Consider the following 26,509-nt stretch of genomic DNA (forward strand, 5'->3'; position numbering starts at 1 on the left):
TGGTAAGTGGAAGGCGAATAAGGGAGATGAGAGGTGAAGCAAGGGTATGAAATGAAGTGAAAGTTGTGATGAAAGAGAAAATAAAGATAGTTAGAATTGAAAAGTAAAAATTAAAGATATTACGAGAGTGAGAAAGTTGGGAATACCTATAACGTTAAAACCCATACCCATGTCTACCCATACTCAAAGTATGGCAAGAATCGATATGAAGTTACGTAGGAATCGTTGGGTGACGTTTTTACAATGCTGCAAATCACTCAAGTGTTCTTCTGGCGATATCACTGTCAAGAATCGTTAATGTGAGCTAAATAAATATACGTACTCTCCAGATATTTTATGTATTCAACAGTGTCGCAGCTAAATGGCATTGGATAAATCCAGCACTGTGGCCGCTGCTACTGTAAATACTATGGTATACGATGAAAGAAATGATCGATCACCAAAGAATAGAAACTTTTCAGGACTACAGTTGAATCATGGAACACTGTACTGTCGAAATATATAATATATAATATGTGGATACTAGGCAGGTAAGGTAGACGTGAGCAGCGTCAAGAAGATTGTGTTGATCATAAATATATAAACACATGATTGTGTGGATTATGATATATGATGGAATGATGTAAAGAAATCAATTTTCACCTTCGACATTCAAAGAGGCCGAACAAGATACGCGGCCCAATTTATTCCAGGCTCGCACTTCGTACTGCCCTATATCACTATGTTTCACGTCAGTTATCACAATGCCACGGGTGTGACTGTGCATCTTCGTCCGGTAATAGAATTTGTATTTCGCCGAGCCCTGTTCCGGGCCGATCGGAGTCCCGTCCTTAAACCAAGCCACTTGCGGTTCCGGCATGGACGCCAGCCGAACTTGGAAATGCGCTTCCTCGCCTTCTTCCACAACGGTATTTTTACACGGTTCTGCTATCATGGGCGAGAATTCAGTCACCACCTGAACGTAATAGGATATATATGAAAATACACTACCATGTAAGTCAGTTTTATCATTGTGTAAATCAGGGGGTTCCAACCTTTTTTACACTGTGAGACTGAAAATTCTGACAAATCAATGCCCAACCCACCCTATATTTATCAACCTTTTGAGAAACTAAGAAACCTTATTTCAATTAAAAACGGGTTTATACAGTTACCGGTAGTTAGAATCATGAAATGATATAAATCCAACACACAATACGCATGGTAGATTGCATATTTAGTTAATGCGATGATTGAGCTCGTTTTTTCTTTGGTTGCTGATCAATTGCTTAAGTCAGCTCAAGAGCAAGCAGTAGCCTATTGCCGTAAAGGTATATTCGTTGAATTTTTATTTATTTTTGTTGTTACAGCAAATTAGACTATGACAATTTTTCAAAGCCCGCCTGAAAAAGGCTCAGGGACCCTACGAGACGTGGACTCCAAGTTGGTAACTAATGTTATACATCATACAATTAGCGAAAGACAGTGTGGAATTTTAATTTTTATAAATAGACCTACCACGTAAGAGTTGAATCCTTGCAGTTTATAGCTACAACAAAGCAAATGATGACAATTCAAAACAGCGATACCAGATTACATCATAAAGCTGCCCCGTCGAATGAACCTGATACCGGACCGTGAAAAACGCACAATGGCAGAGGATTTAAAACAGACTTACGTTCTTTTCTGGCACCGGTACAGTAATCTCGTAAAATCCAGGATTTTTCTCCAATTGCATCTCTATCTGATTGAGGTACGTTTTCCGCTTATCATCCAATTGCGATTTTTCTGCATGAAGATCGTTCGTTACAGGCGAATCCGTATATATTTCACAGATCAATTGCAAATATTCAGCCAGGTGTAATGCTTTGTTTAATAAATGCGAGAAGTGATTTCCAAGCGTCATGCTTCAGCATTCAGATACATTCAGTAAAACGTCGCCAAGGCTGATAATGACCCCAAATATTCTTAATGTAGCATACAATACACAACGCCGTATTAGTCCATATAAAATGCGTCCACTCACCAGGTATTCGATGAAACAGGATTTTCATACAAACAACACGAGAGTCCATCCAACATGCTTCACTATAGACACATCATCCCAGGCGGTAATCCACAGATCACATGCAGACATCGTGCGCCATTCAGCGAGCAGTATGTCAATTTTCAAGGCGACATGCTACGCAATATTTAATTTTCTTGCGATTTTAGAACGCGGAAAGGTACATCCGGTATTATCACGATTCAAAGTACTCGGGACAATACCACTGCATAACGTTGTTTCTAATATTAGTGCTGCATGTTTTTATGTTTTGTGAAAATCAATATGATCATAGTTTTCCCGGTAGATGCCTCGACACCATAACATGCAGGTTATATCTTCAGAACATTGAAATATATTCAAAACATTTAATGATTAAAGCAGCCACCATAATACCAAGAGCCTAAGAGACTTTCCGAAGGAGGTAAAGATGAAAACAGCAAGCCCCATGCATCGAACATCGATTGTTGATATGTATTAACATTTATATGACTCACCAGACACAATTAGATCAGTGGAGCAAACGGCTTCTCCCGCAGAGTTTGAGCAGTAACACCTAACTTCACCCGCGTCACTTCTTTGGCATTTGCCAATCACCAGCCAGCATCGTCCATTTTCTTCCATTTTGCACTGTGGAACAGGGGATATAAAGAATCAGTGACCAAGCTCGATGAAACATACGTCTAAATAATAAGCTCTAGATATCGAATGAAGCGGATGCACATTGTACTGTAGTCTGTTCTGAGTTCAGCAGGGGTGGGGCAGTATTTGGCAAGGATAGACTATATAATTCATACCTGGTAATTTTGATCTTCCGTGACATCTCGGCCAGACAGGTACCATTTTACATCAAGTCCATCTCCGAGAATAATGCATTCAAACTCAACTGGACTTCCTTCAATAACGTGTGCTGGTTGCAGAGGTTCCATTACTTTGGGCGGTGCAACTAGAACGAGTATAACGCTTCAGTTTGTGAAATGACAAAATTTCGTTTCATTCACGTTATTTCATATTACAGTACATTACTTGCTAAATATGGCCTACATGAGAATTGAGCGGAAGGTAAGTTTCAAGTGTTGCTTTACACTAAACAACTTAGTATATGCAGGTAAAACATAGCAAAAGCATGAAAAAAATATCATAAAATGTACCTGATGGAAAGAGAATGTTGAAGATGGAGTTAAGGCAGAAATGAAGTTGAAGTATCCCAGAAATGGTGAATGAAGAAGGATAGTGGTAAGTTCGAATGAGTGATTCACCATAGAGGAACGAATGAGACGCGGACCGACATTCGCACGCAAGCCAACCGTATAACGGAAATATAATGTCAAATGCAGCCGCACCTAACCGCCTACCAAACGATATGAGAAGCATTCCATGATAGCATCGACATATCAATGCTTTTTTTGTAAAATGACATCAATAAATACTGCATCGAGACGGGACGCCCAACCGCATCGTTAAATTAGGTAACTGTAAATACTAGTTTTATTGCGTTAGGCAATTCAAGTGCGAGTCAAATAATTTAGAGCCCAGAATTTCTGTTCAAGTGTCGTATATGTTTATCTAAGCTCATATCCTCATCGCCACCCGATTGGCGTCAGCTAAGTACCTTACAAGAAGACCCGAACGACAGCGGGCCGTGCTGGCAGTCGTCAGATCAGGAATCCTGATAAAATGACCAATGTATAATCGAATACCGTGACCACAACAATAACAACATCCTATCAAAATCATCGCCAGTCCTGCTTCACTAAACTGATCTTAGTACATGGGACGCCAACAATACCTGACTGTTGTAAATTAGAAAGTGCCTAAAGTGACGTACGATATTATTAAAACGACAAGGCCATATAATAATTCATAGCAAATTTGTTCGTAGTTAGCTTGTGTTTATTTACGTGACAAGGTGAAATTGAACATGCGCAAACAATAATATATGCATATAGTTTGTATACGGATTCCATAATTCAAATAAATATATCTTCAGCCCTCATGCCTGGACAGGATTAAGACATAATTCATGCATATGACAAGCGTTGGCTTGTCTGCTGAAATCGACAACGGACAGTCTGAATTCATAACGTGTACACACCGTGCTCAAGCTCATGCCGCGGCTCAAAGGTCAAAGTCAATGACCCGCAATCCCAAAGTACGCTCCACGTCACATATAAACTTTGATCTATATCTGTTGCACACCGCGACGGCTGGATCGCCACTGGCCACATCGTCACCATCTTCGCCAAGGGTAGATTGACCGATACCTTCTGGCAGGTTTGATAAAGGTTCGGGACGTATCATTACAGACGCAATGCCGTTTTGGGCTCTTATTTCGCTAGTTTCGGATTGTACGAACTTGCTTTCTGACATTGTCATTGTCATGGAGGTTGATTGACCATCCATATCATCAACACACCAAGTCGGTATAGAAACGACACTACGCTCAATATCAGATATTGATGACAAGGAATTTTGTGCGTTAAGACTCTCCCTATACGCTACTAACTTCCGTGGGTCCGACATTTTCCGTAAAAAATCACGCACCGGGACAGGGTCTACGACATCAAGCGTACTTTGGGATTCTAGCCGCGCTTGAGCGGTGTTTATACTAGCAAGAGTCGATGTGGCGTCCGATGTGACTTGTTGTTGGCCAGCAGCTACACAGCCGTCCACAGAGGCCGTGCTGAACTCACTGTCAAGCCGCAGTTTAGCGCTACTAGACACTTCGCCTTTTGAGTTGCTGACAACAGCCTTGTAAACGCCAACATCTTCCGGGTAAGCTTCTGTGATTTCGAGCTGGTGTACTCCGTGGAATTGAGAGATTTTGAAATAGCGCGAGGGCCGGATGCGTTTGTTGTCGATAAACCAAGATACGGTGGCATCTGTGTCGCGGAAAAATTCAGAATGCGAGAGACAAGCAGAAAAGAGAGCAGAAGTCAAGTTTTATAGCAAAAGAGTTGGAAGCAGTCAGAAGGACTATAGCAATAACTTATTGCGAGACAACAGTCACGGAATCTACGAAATATCACTAAGCTACTCTCGTATAAGTGATAACAACATTTCTATGAAAAGATCAATCTCCAACATTGTCTCAAAGTGCAATGATATAGTTACTATCGAAAAATACCAAATTGTATGTAATGTGATATGTAACTGGCGTTATTGCCTTTGTGGGCGTATGAACGAAACATATTTCAACTTTTCGCATCATCCAGACCGTTATAACGTCACACTGAATGATACGTGAACACTCGACTCGAATTGAAACCAAATACGGTAATCAATTCAGAATCGAATCAATCGAGATAGATTTTGCTCAGCCGTGCCAACAATCAACTTTAATTCGGTCTTGAAAATGCTTTACTCGGTTCTAAATATCCTTGGTTTTATTGATGACACGCTTACCGGTTCCGGCGACTTTACATTGGAATCTCGCGCTTTGTCCTTCTCTGGTAATGAAATCTTGAATGGGCTCCAGTATCTCCGGAGGAGCGAGGTCCGGTTGGTGAATGGCTGGCATTTTGTCTTTGTCTGGAACAACACCCACGTTTTGTTCATGTCAACATGAAATCATAATTAACCGTAGTGTAGACAGAGGTGCTCAGAGTCGTCAGAGTTGCTACTCAAGCGAAATTAAAAGTTATGCCGTAAATTTATAGTCAGTAACAAGCAAAAGAAGCGATTTCCAATACATTCAAACACTAATTCAGGGGGAAGTAGAAAATGAACGTTAGAAGTACTCAATTAAGTAGTTTCAGAGTAGATTTGGTCGCGGGTCGCATTGGAGATAGCTTATTTTGAAACTGCAGGGTTAATATCTGCCATTGACTCAAAATGACTGATGTCACTACGAACAGGAGCAGTTTTCGAAGATATGTTCAGATACTCTGAATAGGCTATTTCACCAGGTTTTTATGACAATTTCACTTGAAAAAGTGATGAAAGCCTATCCTCAAACTATCTTTTACTTTCTAAAATATACAGAGTGTAAAAGGTAGAGAAAGTATTTCGTTACTGGCCGCCTTTGCATATAGGCTTGTGCTATATAGAGATAGTCATGTATCAGAGTCAAAACATTGCATAGCCTACGTGATAAGATGTAGAAAAGAAACAGGACCCATCCGTTTGCGGATACAGCTTATAAACTTACTGTCGACTTCCAAATCAGCCGCACTCTTCAAGACTCCAAGTTCGTTGCGAGCTTCGCAAACGTATCTCCCAGCGTCCGATTCCTCCACTCCGATCACGACCAAGGTGTGCTGATCTTCGTCGTGCAGTACCTTGTATTTGAAACCTGAACGAATCAAACTTGAAACGTTAACCCCAGCAATAAAACACATGGTGAAAACATCATATGAGAATATGACATGTAAAACAGCACATGACAAGTCTCTGCAATTGTCAAAAATGTAAACTTGTATATACTTGGTTTGATTTCGATTCCTTCCCTGTACCACTTGATGGTTGGATCAGGCCTTCCGCTGATTCGCACCGTGAAACGGGCCTGTTCGCCTGCTATTACTATGCAGTTGCGAAGTTCTTGAACAAATCGCGGAGGTTCGGGAGCTGAAGGGAAGGTGTAGGTAAGAGTTATACAACTCAGTATAGGTCGGATCTGAATTTTAAAATACTGATATGATTGTCCGATGGCCATAAAGTGCCACTGCGTTTTAAATATGACGTGGTCTTAAGTTGAAGAAAGAAGGGTGAAAAACTATCAGGCAGCAGCCATTGTACTGTAGCTGCAGCTATATACCTCTGTGGTATTGAAGCTGATTAGTCGACTATCGAATACTTGAAGACAAACAGAAAGTTGAATAGAAATCGTAACGAAGAGAGAAATGGTGATGCCAGAAATTGCTATAACAGGTTTGTGACAGCAGAGGGAGTTCGTGTATAATCTAAAATTGAACTCGATTATTCGAATTTCATGCCTAGTGACGTCCTATTAGATGATAAAAATGTTGATAAACAACGTTCTTTGCAATTCTCTACTACTTGCTGAGGATTACCCATGACGAGTGTTTGCGGCAAAAAAACGGGTTTATTTCAATCCGAATATATCATTCACTATATATTGAAATTCTGCACCTCCAATAGTATCTTTTAAACCAAATTCCCCGCTTAACAAGCGCGGTATCTTATAACGCCGTTAGATATAATTCTCTAAGTATATTGTTTATATTTATATATGTCTAACGTGGAAATCTACTCACGCTGCACGTAAAGGAAAGTCGTTGCCTTCTGATTCCCTGCTTGGAACGTATATTCCCCTTCGTCGGCGAATGTCACTTCTTCCACGTAAAGTCGGTGAGACCTATCGTCTACGAGGTATTGATATCTGAAAACGAAAATTGAATCCATCACACAACTCTGATTACTACATTGGCGTGATGAATTGTTAACTTCACCGTATCATAAAACTTTATTCCCGTATTTTAATGAAACTATAAAAGTATCATTCTCGTATGGATAGTATATCTATAATGCTTCCTGTTCGAATGCTAACCGATACAATGCAGCGGAGGAGCATTGCAGAAAGCGTTATAGCGATCGTTAAACACGCTATTCAAATAATCTTACAAAAAAGTCAGTTAGCTAGAAGGAATCACGATTCACCTCAATAGCCCGCGTTCGCACATTTAAATATGTACGCAGGTGAAGGTACACACTACACAGCCTTACATTTGCGAACAAGCAATCACAGTCAAGTATAATAGGTTCAATATTGTATTACGGGACACTAGATCGTTCGTAAGGACGGGGGATTTTCACGTCGCTTGTTACCCGAGACAAGGCTGCGACTTTCATTCTGATAAAGATCAGTATTTGTCTTCGCTAATCGATTTCTATGATACAGCGCAAATAACTTTGGAAATCTTCGCCATTGCAATGTGGATTTTGCTATTCTTTGGACTACAATATCGTAGCTCAAGTTAATCATAACGCAAATAACCAGTGGACTATACTTCAGATATTTTTATCCAACCAGTTGGCATGGGATGATATTCCGATGCAACACGCCGAGGAACATAGTGTAATATTGTCAATCAAAACACGAACAGTTTATATCAGGGCTACCGCGGTCCGAATGCGGGATGATTTGTCTGAATTTACCATTATCGTTCATTTGCAAACAGAAATAGCAGCGTTTTCATTCATTCCGTTCATCCTCACACTATAATGGCGGCGAGTCAGTGTTTTCAGAGACGAACTTTATAAAGAACAAACTTCGCATATGCATGGTCACGGTCAATTAGGTCATTGAAAACATTCACCAACGCCACTTTAACACCAAGGTTTAAAGAACTAGCAAGAAAAAAACATTTCAATTCACTCACTAGCAATAAATACATTTCGCGTATTGCTTTTGGTTTGGTAATACCGCTTTACCGAAATTTGTATGTAGCTATACCGTATTGCACTTGTACGACCGCAAATTATTTCATGAGAGTTATAACGGATCTAAGCGGACGTTAAACTTTTTTAACTGGACGTTTACTGAAAACAGTCGAGTCAGCCTGGTCTACATTCAATTTATAATGCGATATTCGTCCGATGAAAGCGAATTGCCTCTTTTGTTTCAGCACATACTGGTACACACAACGCGAGTTCCCGTGATTACTGTAATAATTGCAGAAGTGCCACCCGTCGTGCCGCGAGTAAAACAATCAACGTTTTAGGACCCACTGTTTGGAAATAGTAATGGAAAGGCGATAAACTTGCTTGCTAAGGAAGACTAATTTACGAATAAGGAATAGTCATTTACGAGAAGCAAAGTTGACAAGCTATAGTTGGACATTACAAACGCCATACCTGCCTCGCTTATTGCAGAATGCAGATAAGTACGAATTAGTTAAGTTTAGGACATCATTCCTTAATTACTAACACTTTATCATTAATATTATTAAAATGCTACAAGGAAATGCATATAATGCGAATCGAGCCAAGCTTTCTGTAAAGAACTGATACTAAATTAGTTCTAACTCGACCCAGATATTCACAACGCATACCTAGTTCCTTGTGCATAGTGACAGTCACTTGTAATAAACATAGCACCAAATATAGGAAGAGCTAACCAATCTCAGCTACGTACGCCCACAATAATACTCGTACGATTGAAAACGCATGTTTTGATCACGACAACCTGTTTTACAAGCGATTCCAAACAAGAAAACGGTTGCCCGACATATGAGCATGCGACACAATGGAAAACGACAGTTCAGCATGGAACACATCAGCATGCGTCACTTCAGCATGAGACTGTATAACCCAAAAACTTACCCTAACCCATAGCCTAGCCTAACCTAACCTAACCTAGCCTAACCTAACCTAAACCCTAACCCAACCATAAATCCAACCCTAACCTACCCCTAACCCGTAATTTAACCCACATGCTCAAGTGCCGCATGCCAAATTGTCGCATGCCGAAGTCTCGCATGCTGTAATGTCGCATGCTCATATGTCCACGGACCCAAGAAAACACGTCTTCAAACAGTTTGACAAGTTGATATAGCAAACATAACACAACGTGAAGGCGCGTTTCGATTACTTAGAACAGCCGTGGTGAAATGTACAAGCGAGAGCTACATTAATTGAATCACGATCGCATATATTAGCGTGTCAGGCCCGGGAATCTACATGCGATTCCGACGCCAACAGTTTGCGTTTAGTATAGTGTGAATCAGATTGTAAATATGCGAGTAGTAACAGCGGGGTCTGTTTTTATGAGACTTTAAATCAAACGACGCAATTAGGCATAATTACCATTGAATCCAATTATAGAAATCAGCCTGGAAATTACATTTGCAAACTTATATAGCCTAACAGCTAGGACACGAAGCGCACAGACTTATACAAACTTATGGATTTTGAAAATGCGCTCCTAGAACTTAACTAACGAACGTTAAATCCGCATCTAACTAACTAAAACACAACTGACTCATAAACTGAAAATGCTGCTTTGCAAATGAAATAAGAAACTTCTGAGTTGGAATCGGCATTTCAAAAGGACGGGGTGCAGGGTTTGAAATGGGAGGGTTTCGACCCCTAAAACATACCCCTGGCTACGCCACTTTCAGTAGTGATGATGACTCTAAGCTAGCCACAGCTCCAAGAACATCACACAGAAATCGCGATTGACGCCAAACGGCGACGCGTGCTTTCTAGTTGTTCTAAAACTATTTTTTTTGTAATGCGCAACTAGAACTAGAACTAGAACTGCTCACGATTCAAACTCAAAAGCTAGAACTAGTACTACTCGTAAAACCACTAGTTAGTTGGCTGTCAAGTAGCTACATAACAGCAGCTTGCACATGTCTTGCAGAGCAAACGATATTACAAATGAGCTACTTGGAATTAAATCCTTGAGATAACATTTCATCAACTGATAGCATACTGTTCTGAAATCTAGTCTAGATCAAACGGAATGGAACACGACATCCTAGACACAAAAAACATATAATATTGTAACTATCAAGGCTGTGCTACGCTTTTACCAGCGCAAAATATGATTGTGCCCGTTACTAGATAAACTTACAGCCATATATATGCCTCAAATATACTCAACGATTAGAACCTCACTTCAAAACAACGCAATTAAAAACGCTTCACTCTCATTCTGTGCAGCTAACACGTCACAACGCTACTCCAAATACACAATGCGCAATTTCCGGAACAGGTCAAACAGAAATGACCACTGCGTTCCATGGTGTGCAAACACATTGACCGTATAAGTCACAGCACACGGGTCAAGCCAATACAGGCACGGTGAGTCATTCTACATTTGCCATCAACGCAAGACCAAACAAATCTTACTCTCGGCCTAAAGTTGAGGCTTTTCTCATACAGTAAAGCGAACATTTAGTGGCCGCAACAATATTTGCACTGGACCGGGATTTTATTGAAGCTGCGTCAATAGATTTTAAAGCTATTGTTTTCGGATTATCCGTAAGTTCCTGGCTAATAACATGAGTCATTGCGTAGACTGCCAACTAGCGTAATAAACAACCGGGATTTTTTTAAAGTAAGGTTTCCAATAGAAATTCTTCACTGCATGGATATCGTGCTTCGTAATTAGTGGTGGTTGTAAAACACTTTAACATAAACGCCTAGGTTGGTTACCACAAGATTAACAGTTAATATGCACGCACAATCTCATAAATTTTGACTTCTTATCCAAAATTGATCAATTAGGCTTGAGAGTCAGCTGCAACGCGAACTAAACTTGTTAAGCTGGAACATTTACATACAATCATACATATAGAATTTGGGTGAAATCAACACTCGCAATATCATTCTTACACAAACATACGACTCAAACTCGAGATGATCGATTGCAATCACTGACCTAGGCAAAGTGAAATCGATTTCCACGCCTTGCTTGTACCAATGCGCCTGGACGTTGGGTTTGCTGACGCGGAACTCCAAAACGGCTTTTTGGTTCTCCACGACGCTCACGGTCTTGACGCATTTCGTGATGTCAACCTCCAGCACTAAAATACACAATACATCACATCCCCAACCAATTGAGGTCTAGAACAGTGGTTCCCAAAGCGGCCGATATTGGGCCCCTTGGGTCGATTTTGAGAGATAGTGGGCGACAAAAAGAATTAGGCGATTAGTCAATTATATCGAAGTGTCGGTTTGGTTTCTTGCTAAGTTCCAGTTAAAACCGATCTATGTTGATAGAAGAGGGGTTCAACGCATGACTCATCCCAGTCCGCGAAAGGTGAAAAGAATTACTAAAGGAAATGTGCTTCATATCCAAGCTTTGCAGCAACGCTTTGTCAAATCACATTCAAAATCTAGTTTTTCACTTGATAATATCAAGTATGCAAAAATTAGAATTGCAGCATCAACGAAATTCATAAGTAGGAATAGTGTACGAAAAAACTACTTGCGTAAATTAAGCAAGTAGATAAACCTACTTGATTACTATGGAACAATAAAAGTACTCCGTCACTGATGACCTTCTACACTATATAGTGATTCTCCATATATTTTCAATCACGATCCTCTTATTAGTCTAAACCAGTGGTGCTCAAACTGGGGAGCCTGAAGGCATCTGAAGGGCGTGCGCGAAGCCGCGGTCAACCGAAGAAAATTTTTGCGTTACGCGCAATATACATCCAATAAATAGTTATTGCTCTGTATATATGGTCCGAATGTCATATTTGAGAATTATCTCATCAACATTCATAACCTTCCATGCAATCAAACTATCCGTTGGGATTTCCAGCGCTCTGGTTGCATTTTGTAATATGACGATAAGGGGGGCGCGGAATTCTTCACTATCATAAAGGAGGGCGTGTCGGAAAAGTTTGAGAACCACTGTTTCAGGGGGATAAAATTATGACGAGCTTGATAATTGGGATTGGGCGATGAGTCAAAAGTAAATGGAGCCACAGGACTCTAATCTACTATGGAACATACACTCTGATTGATTTTACCCGATATCATTCATTCAAGATAAGTGAGATATAATTTAGTCTCGAATATTTACGCTGGACAAAACGATGACATAATTGACAACATGAATATGAAGAGATTGCCGAGGTACAGAACTTCACGATACAATTGAATTATTGAAATAAATACGAATATTTTCGGATGAGGTAATCAACAGCAACTAGTAGAGAATTGAAAAGAACATAGTATCGATATTATTCAACTGAATATGAACTTGACGACTGTTTATATCTTATGCTATGTTTTTGACATTTGCATACTAATTTCCACCATTAAAAATGAATCAAATTTCAATTGAGAGGGTATACAGTTTGAGACGTGCGTTTGAGAAACACTAGTCTAGAGCGATAGCCAAACTAACCTTCCACATGCAGAGTCGATGAAGTCAGCTCCCGTCCGGCAAACAGCGAGTACACCCCTTCGTCCTCAGCGCCGAGGTCTTTGATTTTCAGCGAGTGCGTCGCGTCTTTGGACTTGGCCTCGAACTTCGAAGTGGAGTCCGTCATGCGTGACGTAACGTCGATTCTCTGCCCGTCTTTCATCCAGTACGCCTTCACGTCGTCCGCGTCGATTTGAGTCTCGAAGATCACCGTCTCGTGGGCTTTCGCGGAACGCTTGGCCGACAAGGGCCAAATTACCTTCACGGCTGGCGTAAGAAAGATTTTTGTTGAGCGTATATGCTGCACAAGCATACAGTATATCTATTTATCCATTGCATATCTATATATGTGTGTGTGTTTACACCGATTTAACGAGTTGACGCAACTCTTTGGCTGCCAGCAGTTGTATCATATAATCCTTACGTGTGATTTAGACTTAAAAACTAAGAAAATGTTCAGCTCTGCGAAATTAGATAATAATTAGAATTGTAGCTACAACAAATTAGATAACAATTTGAATTATAGCTACACGTTGTTTTTTTTCAAATTAGATCATAGTTATAATTATAGCTACACAAATGTTTCCAAATTCGATACAATTAGAATTATGCATATACAATTTTTCCAAATTAGATTACAATTAGGATTATAGCGAGTGTTTTTTTCAAATTAGGTTAGAATCAGATTGATTGCTACACAATTTTTTTCCGTATTATATTAGAATTAGAATTATGGCTACAAAATTGTTCGCGAATTATATTAGAATTAGAATTACTAAATTCACAAAAGAAATATTGCAAAAACCAAGTTCGGTTACGTCAATTCTGGGTTCAATATCAGTTTCCCCAAATTCGATTAGAATTATACCTACACCGTTTTTTCGAAGTAGATTACAATTAAATTTACTGAGATCAAAAAAGAAACACAACAAAAAGAAAGTTCAGTTCATACCAATTCTGAAAACATTCTCATAAGCACGAGAAACAAATTACGCCGAGCTTGGCTGGCTACGCAATACACAATACACAGTCTGCTCTCCTGTAGCATTTTCAGGATACCAGAAATTACACCAGATTTATCTGGTTGTCAGAGTCTGCGATGTACAAGTCCACGTCAACAAGACTTGATGATGCATAAATATACAAATATGATGCTTACCCTTTCAATAACCCTACCTAGAGCACAAAACTTGTTGTGTGATTAGCGGCACTCTGATGATTTTACTACAATTATTAATATTAACAAGCTGCCAATATTCTTCTCATATCTTACCTTGTACATCAAGCTTTGCCTCGGATACATCCTTGCCAGCTTGAAACGCGTACTGGCCGGAATCTGCGGCCGTGCAGTCCCGTATCGAAAGCGTATGTTTATACCCTTCCACGTTTGTAGAAATTCTGTCGGTGTTCTATGCAAGGGAAGGTATCCGTTAACAGGAGTGGTTAAAGCAGTCAGACCTGCTACAGCAGTGGGAATAGTCCAAGTAACGCTGTAAATGTCTATTCAATTACAAGTATTAGTAGCAATTACGAATGAATGTAAAATCTACTTCGAGAAGAATACGAAGTTCTGAGAAGTATTTAAGTAGGTAGTTTCAAATTGTATATTTGGTCGATGGGTTGCGTATATTGTTAGCAGTGAATCCGAGATGATCGGCTTGCCGTTTTGAAAATTGCGTAACGGCTAATGACCAATGACACTAAAAATTGGTTCAATTTTCCGAAATATACTTATTTGCTGCGATACTGGAGCTCTTTCGACCAATTACCATGACAATTTAATTCCTAAATCGAATGCAAGCGTATGTCAAAACTACGTTAAACCTCGCAAAAGCCAAATATATAAAAGTGAGCACGGTCGTCGTAAATGAGGTATCGGTAATCTTGAGCGCATACTATGGTATTCATTTAGTAAAATTACCTTTTCTATTCTACAGCTACACCTCACGAATCGAAAAGGAGTCTACAGATAAAATTTATCTATCCCCTTACCTGAATCCGAGTTCCGTTCTTAGTCCAGCAGTGCATATTCGAGGTAATATCCGGGTGCGATACCGTACATTCGAACACAGCAGTTTGCGTTTCTTTAATCGTAACCGGCTTAATTTGGGATTTGATGCTGACCGCCTGCACCGTTAACCTTCCCGATGTCTTAGATCTACCAGCGTGGAAGGTATACTCGCCCGAATCATCCTCGCATACGTTAGCGATGGTGAGCTGATGCACGCGCCGTTCGCTTTGTATCTAAACACCGCAAGCCGTCAACTATACAGTTCACAAACTATACATAAAATGGGGATGTGGAGATTAACGGGTGTGCAGACAAGTTAACATGTCGTAACGCTTTAGTAGATCAGGCTCGTTACGCCGGTGGCAATGTTGTGTACTGTCATTTAAAAATATCCATGGAGTTTTCTATTACTATATAACATTGATTCAAAAAGCCTTCATTTGTATATGTAGATTGAGGAGCTTCTTGGAAGTACGCCATAACAAAAATAGTCCACTTTCGCAACTTCCACAAATCGAAGCACCTGGAATTTTTCAGATGACTGCAGAGCCACGCCGTCTTTCGTCCAATACCCAGTGATTCCATCGTTGTCGACCTCGGCGGTGAAAGTGGCGAGTCTTTTCTCCATGATATGCTGGTCTTGAAGCTCCCGGACAATATCGATTGCTATAATAAAAGACAGACACTGATAAACGACACAAATTCACCGACACAATACAGATATCAGAAGATATACCGAATAAATTTTGTTTAAAATAGTAGATATGTCGATTATTTCAAGTCTTTATTTTGTAAGTCAACAAAGGAACCCATAGTATACATTTAAAGCAGAGTCGGGCCAGACGGATTTATGGCAGTATATAAAATACTATAGCAGATAAATTTTACTGCCATGCCTACTATAATACGTTGATACGATGCAAATTAACACAAGAATATGCCCATACAATGGATTTAGTCTAGTCTAGTAAACATCTAGTCCGGTGGTTCTCAACATTGTCGGATCGGGGATAGGCATAGCTTCACAACAAACGTTACGGGCCCGGTAACCTTCAAAAATCGAAATTTAGGCAAAAATGTAATTCCGAAAATGCGTATGCATCTCAAAAGCGAATGCGGTATCTTAAACTTCAGCTAAATGCAAAATTGGCTGCAACATATGTGATATCACAAGTGTAACACGTGGTTCTGTCGAAGTTCTCTGCAATGCGAAGTCTTGGTAAAACCACGAAATTGATTTAAGGTTTGTTACGATACGAATACATTATTCAATTGCAGTTCAAAGTTCAACACCTCCGAGAGTCTTTTTCAAATCAAAATTTCGTGTTTAATTTCTCCAATAAACGGACAAGCGACAAACTCATTGCATACTGCGATTGAGATATAGCATTGTGATATATTTGGAGAAGTTGACACTTCTACTAGCCAATAATAAATGTATCGATGAGCAATTTTTCAGTAAGCTTTCACCTTCAACATAAATCCTTCCAGAAGATTTCGCGGATCCGGCCACGAAGCTGTAAGCCGCCGCATCGCTCTGCGAGACATTGCGCACGGTAAGGGTGCGTTTTCGTCCGTCCTTTCCTATGATGTACTTCGCGCCGTCGTGTTTGATCTCGGCGCCGTTGCGCTCCCATTTTACGTTGTCGATGCTTTCCTGAGACAACTCCACGGTGAAGACGGCGTCGGTCGCGTCCGTTACGTGGATGTTACGCAGGGCTTTGCTAAGTTTTATGCCTGTAAAGACAACCAGTTTATCAGATTTGAACAACTGGAAGTTCGATTAGAATTAGAATTATATCGACGCAGTTATTTCAGATTTAGACTAGAATTAGAATTACGGAGTTAGCAAAAGCTTCGAAATTAACTTTAGGTCCAAATTAGAATGAAATACAAGAAAAATCAAGTTCATTTCATATCGAATCAGAGTTCATTATCGTATGCATGAGAATGACAAATGTCTGTAGACCGACCTTCACTCGTTTCGCACTATACAGTTCTCCAGTCGCATTTTCATAGTAACCATAAATTAAGTAAGAATAGAAAATATGGCATAGAAACATCTCACAAATTAGATTCGAATTGGATTATGGGCATTTGGCTAATTTGCATTACTATAATTAGGAAAAATTGCATAAATGCCAATTCTTAATGATGTGCAGCCAGCAATATTGGTTACCAATATAGCTTATAATCTGGTACGCTTGGGCAAATATCGAGGGGCCTAAAAGGTGGGCTAAAAACGTTGACATATGCATATGCAAATGTGAGTGAATAATTTTGATACAATTTATTCAATAGCCCGTTGTATCTCAGGCTGAGTTGATACATTGTTATGTATAGTCGGAAATCGAACTTTTGTCGCCATCGCCGTCACTGATTCTAATGAGAATATTAGGCTTGCAAATACTAGAAGTCTATATGCGCGGACATATAAGCTTAGATCACAAGGTTCCCTACCTCTTGTTAAAATTATAGGCTACCGCTACGTATTTCACAGGGCCATTAGTAAAAGAGTCACTAAATGGTTTTTCAGTATCACAATCCTAAAACCAAAAGAATATACCTTCAACCTCTACATGACAGGTTGATTTTGCGGTGCCGAGTTCAAAAGTATACCCGCCAGCGCGGTCTTGATCGACATCCCTCACAATCAACACATGTTTACGTCCGTCTATCCTGTATTCGTCTTTACAATCCCGACTGTTGAAGTCGATGTCTGTCCCGTTTCTCTTCCAAGTCCCTCTGACACCGCTCGTGATAACTTCGCACTCCAAAGCCAAGTCCCGCGTTTCGACTATTCTGGCGTCGTGCAGAGGCTTAGTGATGGAGGCTCCTTGTACGGTAACGTGGCACGAAGACGATTGAGTTCCCGCCTTGAATTCGTAGACGCCTTGGTCGTCGACTGTCAGGTTTCGGATTTCGAGAAAGCGATACGCGGAGTCGGATCCGAAGATGAATTTATCAGACTCGGAGCCCTGTAAGTATACGCGACATTAGTATATGGTTGTCTGCGTACCGGGCCTGGGTGTATGACCAACAATTCGCTATTCAAAAGATTTGTTGATCTGAGCATACAAGCATATGTGTTAAAAGTAGAAGTAATGCCCTAAATGTATCTACTCAAGTACATTCCGAAAAAGTAGAAGTTGAAGTAACATCTAACATTTCTATATAATCTATATAATATATCTACACCCACGGAACACGAAACAAGAATCTACCTCAGACTTACACCACGGTACAAAATCAAACAACATTTTAATCCAAATGATATAATTTTGAGTTGGTCCGTGTAACACCTTTTGAGTGTGAATAAACACTCTTTTTGCAAAGAGTGTTGTTGCTGACGAGTGTCAGCCGAAAATATGCGAGTTTGTTTCAATATGAAGGTATTATTCAATTGCATAAGGTTAAATAGACAACAAATTCTATCCCCTAACCTGCAATTGAACTCCATCTTTCCACCAAGTCCCATCCACACTGTCATGCGAAAGCTTCAATTCCAGCTTCACAGTTTTGGTCTCCGCGGCGTCCACGTCGCGTAGCGGGCTTACGATATGAATCGGCAGCACGAACAGTTTAGCTTCCGTACCGGTACCGCTGCCGGTAACGTACGAATAACTTCCCGCGTCGCCCGAAGTTACATTTGTCAGAGTCAGCAGTTGGGTTGTTCCTTTGGTTTCGATGACGCGTTGGTTTGTGTTGGTGATGATTTGGCCGCTGTGTAGCCATTGGCCGTCGAAGTATCCAGGGACGTCCACTGCGCATTGCAGCACTATAGATTGGGATTCTAGCACGTTTTCGTCGCGTAAAAACCCGGTGACTTTAATTTCTGGAAGGAAAACGCGATTTAGCGGATATTTTAGGTCATTGTAAATATACATCATTGGTGCAAATAGAGTATTATCAATTGTACTGATTCAGATCGAGAAGTCGAACGATATTCTTTTCAAGTAATGGAATTATACCCTTTCTTTCAATGAGAGACATATTATATCAACGGGAATTATAGTTTCGATACTTTCTCCTGCTGCGACAACAAAGTGCAATTATATAAGTGCGGTCGCAAAATACCAAATTATCTTTAATTTGATGTATTTCAGCTATCAAGAATGATGATGTTGGTCCTTATCGTTGTAATAATAGAAAGTTCGCAGTAGCTTAATATGGATAACATGTATTTTCATAAATATACTCTTTGCTATGGCTACGCAAAATCGCGCTTTCTCGAAACACAGCAATCTCCAGGAATCCATACCTTGAACTACTAGCTCAGCCGTAGTCTCGTTACTCCCTGCTTTCATGGAGTACTGTCCCATATCGCGCGCTCGGCAGTTCAATATAGTCAATGTGTGAGTTTTCAAATCGGACGATATAGAAATCCTACAAGGCAAATGAAAATGACATTGCAATGCTGGAAACTATTCAGCTATTCCAAATTAGATTAGAAGTAGAATTACTGCTACACCTTTTTTCCGAATTAGATTAGAATTAAAAATACTGAAACTCCGAATTAGACTAATCATACAACTAGGAATATCGAGTTTTCAGAGTCTTCACGAATGTAACTGCGAAATTGGCGGGTATACCAACCTTTCAGATTCTGTTAACGCAATTCCGTCTTTGAACCAGTAACATTTTGCTCCAGACAGGGAAAGTTTAGCTACAAAATTCACAGTGTTGCCTGCGAAGGCGGTCTGGTCCGATAGAGTTTGCACGATATTGCATGGTAATGCTTTGAAAAGCAATAATCTCATAACACAGCGCGATTATTGCGAGAGGCGGGTTGACTTACTGGTAACGCTGAGATACATAGATGTGGCATCGCCGTTATATACAAATTCGTAGACGCCCTCGTCTTCGATCGTTAGGTCGTTGATGTAAAGCCGACGTTTGTGGCCGACACTGTTGACTTCATACTTACCAGTTGGCTGTGAAAGTAGATATGCAATTTGCAATAGCCGTAATACCTCAGTGAAAGCCTGTTAACGGGATACTATATGAGTATTATCAAGGACGCATAAGAACTCACGACAATAAAAGAGGGCGATTTGCGAAAAAGAGGAGATTTGGGTGTCCTCGGAGGACATATCGGGCTTCTTGAAAAACTAAAAGTACAAATCCTTAAAAAAGAAGACATACGGTATCCCACGTATCAATAAATAGCGCTAATAATATATCAGAATCATAGTATAAAATTACTATCGAATTTGAAGAATTTTTGTGGGATAACACCATGTCTCGTGGCGTGAAAATATAGAAATAATACAGAATCTTAAACGAACTCTTGTATTAAACAATATCTGTATGTATATAAAAACGAAACACGCCTCGTAACTGTAGATAAATAGCACTAATATAATTTAATCACAATTATACATTAGAAGCAGCATATTGAATGCGGCGAGCTTGTGCAGGACGACATCAAGTTTTTTGGCCCGACAAGAGTAATATTTACGATATCCAGCCCCGGGCTTACCGTTAGCACGACGCCATCTTTTATCCAAGTCCCGGCGACGTCCTCGTGGGAAACGGTTACTTCGCAGCGCGCTTGGAATCCCTCGCGTGACGTCATATCCGACAGTCTGGACGTGATCATACGCGGAACAGCTGCGCAAAGGGATGCAGGAATTTAAAGGGAAAGAACGCAATAGTTGCGTGTATATTTGTAGACGCTGTTCAATATGTCAAGCCCCACAGAGTGGTATCATGATTATGGTTGGGCGCAATGATTTGGAGCACTTGAATGCGAATCGAAAATCGATTGTTATCATTCGAGTCGTGTAGTGAGATACAATTTCTACATTATTATCAACGGTAGTTATTGTTTGGATGGGATTTTTTTCAGACCATCATCGGCTGTGTCGCAGCATCCAAAACATACAGTACAAATGTACGGGCGGTGATGTAAATGACAATTCCCGTGAAGCCGCGATCAACTTCACATTACTGACCAACTGATAGATACACAACTCCAGGTCGTTACGCTTGGGCAAGCAGTGCCTCTTTTAAGGAGCATTCGAAAGGTAGCGTAATTGGTAGAGCTACAGCTGGCGACCCCAGCGCTGAATTTTAATATATGTGGCCGTGATCGAAAGCTAGTGTCGAACTGATTGCGATAATACAAATTCAAATTCTGGCAGGGCAATGGTACCACCTCAAAATATCATTCAAAGTCAGAAATTTGACATTGTTCCAAGAATGGAAGCGCCGCAACAGAACGAATTTAACAATGACCAATTTCAGCCCGTGATCGTTCGGAACAAAGCCTGTTTTCAGACTTTGAGGGATGTTTCGAGGCGGTTCTATTGCCCTAAAAAGATTTTAATTTGTACTCACGGAATCAGTGCGACACTAGCTTTCTATTTTAACCAGTTATATTAAATTTCAGCGTTCGGGCCGCCAGCTATAGCACTACTAGTTACGCAACTTTTAGATTGCTCGGCAATAAGAGACACTGCTTGCCCAAGCGTAACGACAGGATTTGCGAGCGATGCGTATCTATCTGCAGTTCAGTAATCTATAGATCCACTCGCACTGCCACAATGTGCATGAAAGAGGCATTGTCGTAAAACTAACAAATTATCTTCGGGTGATGTAGAAGAGGCATTATGTCCTTTGTGGTATGGCTACATATTTCTATTTTCCACATCATCAACAGTATGGTAATTTTGATAGAGAAACATATAGTCAGCACGAAAGATACAACAAGTAAACACACCTTCGACCACAAGATCAGCGCGAGACTGTTTGTCATCCTGACCCACGACCACGCAAAAATAAGACCCTGCGTCCGACATTTTCAAATCCGTTATCCTCAAAAGGTGATGTTTTCCCTCGCAGTTCATGCGATATTTGCCGCCGTCTTTCAACACGGTCTCGTATCCGGCCGTGTCTCCTTTGGTTCCGGCCGTGGTGCGCCATTCTACTTCCACGTAAGGTTCGGAAAGGGAGCACTCGAATATGCAGGAGCGGTCGTTTTCTTTGCCGATTACGTCCTGCGTGGGCTCGGTGAATCGGAGAACGTCTGGCGCTGGACAGAAAAGGGAAGGCGTTTGCATTACACTTGAAACAGTGGTAAAATCAAACCTGATTGTTTAGTTAAAATTTTGTTACAAATCGATGCTGAGGGTTGGTCACCCAGCTGTTACAAATGTAAGACTGGGCTCCACGAATCAGAGTTCATTATCAATTACAATGATCTGGGTCGATTAGCGAGCGTCGAGTTGTTCGAGTAACGAAAGTTGTCTATACGAGTGATTCTCAACCGACGGTCACCGGCAAGTTTCCTGCCGGTCCGCCAAATCTCTTTTCCAAAATGCAAGAAGTTAGACGCTTGTCCATTAATGAGAAATAAAACATCAACATTTTATTTGATTTAGAAGTATTTTTCTGCATGATGTCGTAATAGATAGTTATGGTCTACTTTACAGGTACGTCACAGTGTCGCAAGTACTGTACGAAACTGTTGACAAGTAGCACACAGAACTAGTTCGATGCAGCTGACTGGATAATCCCTAAGTATCATATCACTCCTGCCTGTATTTTATTTTGCAATGTAATTTTTACTCAATAAAAACGGCCTCTCTGTCTCTCTCTCTCTCAGTTTCGTACAAGTTGTATGTGAAAGCTACGAAGACTGTTAAACAAACTTCGTCAAATTCCGACAGTGCAATTAAGCGACACTTGTATTACATTAGAAGCAATAGCAAACAGCAAAATCGCATTTCTCTCAAAGGATACCGAACAATCATAATATAGTTGGTGGTCATTAACGGGACTTCGCGAGCGGCGTCTTGCAGAAATTTCAAGAGAACCACGTATGAATATCTGATATCAAAAGGGCAGCATCGCATGAAATTTCCAATATTACGTTGAATTTGCATACATTTTTCGTACTTAAATTCAGTGTTAATTTAGATTTTTGAATGTTCACTGGCTCGCGAGGTCAACAAGGCTGAGAACCACTGGTTTGCAACGCCTTCATATCGAATTTGTGCACCAAACATTCAATCTTTAAAATCAAACATTTTCGCAGAAAACTATTCCATTTTGGATTAGTAAGGAGAATGAAATCATTCCCACCTTGTACCAGCAGAAATCCTTGACTACCAGCTTCACCAACCGAATTCCTCACGACCACGGCAACCGTGCCCGATTCCTGCCGGCTAGCATTTGTGACAGTCATTTCCGAAACGTAATCCTGACAGTTTAAGGTGGTATTGTAGAAGGATTACATTCAAGTTACATACTATTACAAGACGATAGCAAACCTCAATCAGCATGCAAAAGAATCTGTCGGAGTTTTGAATCGCCTTGCCGTTGATAAACCATATCACTTCTGGTCTAGGTTTGCCGTAAAAGCGAACGGCGAACCTCGCTTCTTTGCTTTCGACCACGGTCGCGTTTCGAATGTGTTCCAATATCATAGGTGCTTCGGTATCCTCTGCATAGTCGACCTGAACGTATGATATATGTTTCATGCGAGTAGGACATCGTAAAAGTGGCGTATCGCACTGGCATCTACTTCTCCATTGGCTGGTCTTTGGTACCGAATTCCCCGCGCGCAACCTCCCCCCCGCCCAACGCAATTTCGCAAAAACCTTGCCCAGTTATGCCCACAAGAATATACCGCGGTTATAATTCCTAGTCTCAGACTGCTATATGTGCCTAACTGCTGAATAGCAGCGTTCGAACCATACTCCTAACACCAGACTTGGACAAATAAAAGACAACTAGAAAATGGTCATCTTTTCCTCATTGGATTAAAATTAGCATTTTCCAAATGTGCTTAGAAGTAGAATTTATGAATTCGCAAAAGCTTGGAAATTGTATTAACTTATTAATCAGGAAGAAATACAACAGAATTCAGTTAAATTCATATCAAATCAAAGTACGGTACATTTACAGAACTGTACATTTCCCCTGTCGAATTTTCAGAAAACCCAGATATTAGATTAGCACTAAATTAGAGCATAGCGACATTTGACAAATTACAGTAGAATTAGATTACAGGCATATCGCTCCAATTAGTCAATTAAAACAACCAGAATTATCTAGCTGTACAAGTCTGCTTTAGAGATCTAGCCCTTGACCCAACGCGTATGTAGTACCACATATTTGATCCAAATACCCGAGCTAGCAATAAGAAGTGACCAATCGTACTCCGTTGCCTATGTTAATGGACCTGACCAGTCATCCAATAGATATATTTATGGCGAAACATGGCTTTATTGACATCTAACACACAGCGACTATATCACATGACAGTATAGCAATATGACAGTGCAAGCAGCGTTAATAGAAGATATACAGAAAGCGAGCTAAATAGTCAAAATGCAGAAATTCGTAATAAAATGTGTATGATTTAAAAATATATGGGCTTCACATCGAAAAACGTACTTTTGTAAATGGTGATAACCGAATCATAGTTCTACACTCAAAGCTAATACTGGCAATGCAATTTCCAAGACACAAAACGTAGGAGGTATCGATTCATACGATAATGACACATATGTAAATTAATATTGATTAATCTAAACACAGGGTGATGCATGCGAAATGGAACGATATCACTTATTCGGAAGTCGTTACTATGAATAAATATCCTTTCATTTTCTAAGTTAACCAGATCATCTCAATAACATAACACCAAAGCCCGGTTCACGTATCGTAGTTTCTTGCAGGTTAATTTGAATCTATATGTAGCCTGTAGTATATGTATAATATATGATATATATGTAGTACCGTTGACATTATAACTATGATACTGCTGCTGCAATTACCCATGCCAAATTACACGTAAGGTGCCAATAGGTAACCAGCAGAATAGAACCAAAGAAAGGGGTCACTGAATTTCTTCACGTATCAATATATAGTAAGCCAGGCACGATCAATAAAAATAGTTTACTCTATATATTGGATATTGACAATAAAACAGAATTGAACAATACATTCATATTGAAACAACCCCGAATTCGTCAGGGCTAATCTTCAGCAACTAGTAGAGAATTGACCAGAACATTGCGTATCAACAATACTATCACCAAATACGACTAGTTGTTGACTATTATCTCTGACGAGTGTCAGCCAACACTATTCAGGTTTATATCAATATGAATATGTTCTGTACGTCCAAAAGTCTCTTAAAACAGAATGGAAGAGTGTCACATTCAAATTTTAGCAGCATGCGTCTATTTATCTACTGTACACAAATACGATATCATGCAACATTAAAATACATCACCGTCCAATTTTCGGGAAAGTGTATGCATACACTTGGCTTCCGAAAGAAGAGTGTGATTCTTTATCAGATAAAGTGAACGTAACATGTGATTGTATATAATAATCAGGCAAGGTTTGTGCGAGAGTGCAATGTGCGAGTGCTCGTGTGTCAGTCGTGCTTGGCGGTGATTATTTGGTAACCTTGTCGGTTTGAAATCCGCCGACCGTTTCCCGCGGCCTGTCCAGCCAAGGGATCGATTCTTTGTCGTCTTTTTCTTCGTCCCAGTGCGTTAAGCTGCTACGCGTGTCCCGGATGTGTTTAACATACTGCCGATCGCGAAATTCACTCGGCTGTAAAAAGGCACATCGGGCCCGGCTATAAAAAGGTGCGTGCAGCGACTGTGTGGCGACCCCGTGGTAAGTATTTTGACAAAAGCGCGGATAAGGTATTCGCAGTAGAAGCTTGGTATATCTGTGTTCAATATATTTTCACCGCAAAGGATGCGCGTTCGGCAGGTCAAACTATCTGCTCCATACGAGGGCAAATTGTATAGCGTAAATTTGAAGGAAGGAAATTTATTTTCGTCTGTACCATCGATGTGCTCGGACGATGTGTATGTAAAGGAATCGTAAGGTTATCGGGCAGCACCACTATTATCTTCTATCCACGCTATCCCGAACTGAGAGCGCGTGGCCGTGTAGCCGAAGATACAAGTCAATGAACTATGAACAACTCTTATCAATATACTATATTATTTTCTATACAAGCGGATACGGTGAATCGACATTACTGCGATGCTAGCTTTTAAAGAACTTTCGTATGTCACTATAATTTGAGAAGTAGACAGGAAGGTTTCCTGCGCTACAAGTGATTAGAATTCTTCCGCCGGTTAATTAATTCAATTAAATATTTTCAGCCTGTCGATGAAATACTGTCCAAACAACGGAGACAAAAGAGAGCTTCATTTCGCGCGAAATCGATTGTACTTTGCCATAAAGCGCCACGTGATGCCCAAGAGTTTATCAAGTAACAGTCTTTTGTGCTGCCATCGGTAGTTGTATCGAAAAAGATACAACGCACTCTCTACGCATAAAAACAACGACTTGAAAGTCACAGAAAAAAACAGGCCGTAGAGGGGCCCACGTATATTGCAGAGATAGAATACGAGTAGCAAGAATCTTAAGCACTTTAGATTGTTTAGACCGTAATTCAATAGGATGTGCGATTGGTGTTGATATCCAAAGCATATTTCGATTGCGAATATTTCCTTCTACAGGCTATTGAATAAAATACATTGCAGTCCAAACATATATCGGAGCCAAGTAACAGGTTATTATTAACTTCATCATTTCAAAAGACGACAAGACTGGGACACCATGAAAAAAAAGAAAGACGTCG

The 26,509-nt window shown here is 40.3% G+C and overlaps 1 protein-coding gene across 1 annotated transcript in view; it reads right to left on the bottom strand.

The window, feature by feature from the left end:
* LOC145439972 (titin-like) overlaps positions 1-26,509 on the bottom strand; it is a 515,551-nt gene that overhangs the window by 230,688 nt on the left and 258,354 nt on the right. Inside the window, exons 85-108 of the mRNA XM_080317640.1 lie at positions 23,160-23,345; positions 22,972-23,089; positions 21,608-21,919; positions 20,366-20,496; positions 19,682-19,817; positions 19,480-19,621; positions 19,145-19,269; positions 18,327-18,718; positions 17,450-17,861; positions 16,354-16,620; positions 15,407-15,549; positions 14,865-15,116; positions 14,146-14,281; positions 12,855-13,139; positions 11,373-11,517; positions 7,240-7,364; positions 6,449-6,589; positions 6,174-6,317; positions 5,429-5,554; positions 4,717-4,905; positions 2,821-2,969; positions 2,521-2,653; positions 1,658-1,767; positions 643-955 (exon numbers count right to left, since the gene is read on the bottom strand). Coding sequence (XP_080173766.1) covers positions 643-955; positions 1,658-1,767; positions 2,521-2,653; positions 2,821-2,969; positions 4,717-4,905; positions 5,429-5,554; positions 6,174-6,317; positions 6,449-6,589; positions 7,240-7,364; positions 11,373-11,517; positions 12,855-13,139; positions 14,146-14,281; positions 14,865-15,116; positions 15,407-15,549; positions 16,354-16,620; positions 17,450-17,861; positions 18,327-18,718; positions 19,145-19,269; positions 19,480-19,621; positions 19,682-19,817; positions 20,366-20,496; positions 21,608-21,919; positions 22,972-23,089; positions 23,160-23,345 — 4,612 coding nt within the window. The remainder of the gene's footprint in view (positions 1-642; positions 956-1,657; positions 1,768-2,520; positions 2,654-2,820; positions 2,970-4,716; positions 4,906-5,428; positions 5,555-6,173; positions 6,318-6,448; positions 6,590-7,239; positions 7,365-11,372; positions 11,518-12,854; positions 13,140-14,145; positions 14,282-14,864; positions 15,117-15,406; positions 15,550-16,353; positions 16,621-17,449; positions 17,862-18,326; positions 18,719-19,144; positions 19,270-19,479; positions 19,622-19,681; positions 19,818-20,365; positions 20,497-21,607; positions 21,920-22,971; positions 23,090-23,159; positions 23,346-26,509) is intronic.

The sequence above is a fragment of the Botryllus schlosseri genome, chromosome 5, assembly GCF_051294905.1.
Source record: "Botryllus schlosseri isolate E-star chromosome 5, Bs_hap1, whole genome shotgun sequence".
NCBI classification, from domain to species: Eukaryota; Metazoa; Chordata; class Ascidiacea; order Stolidobranchia; family Styelidae; genus Botryllus; species Botryllus schlosseri.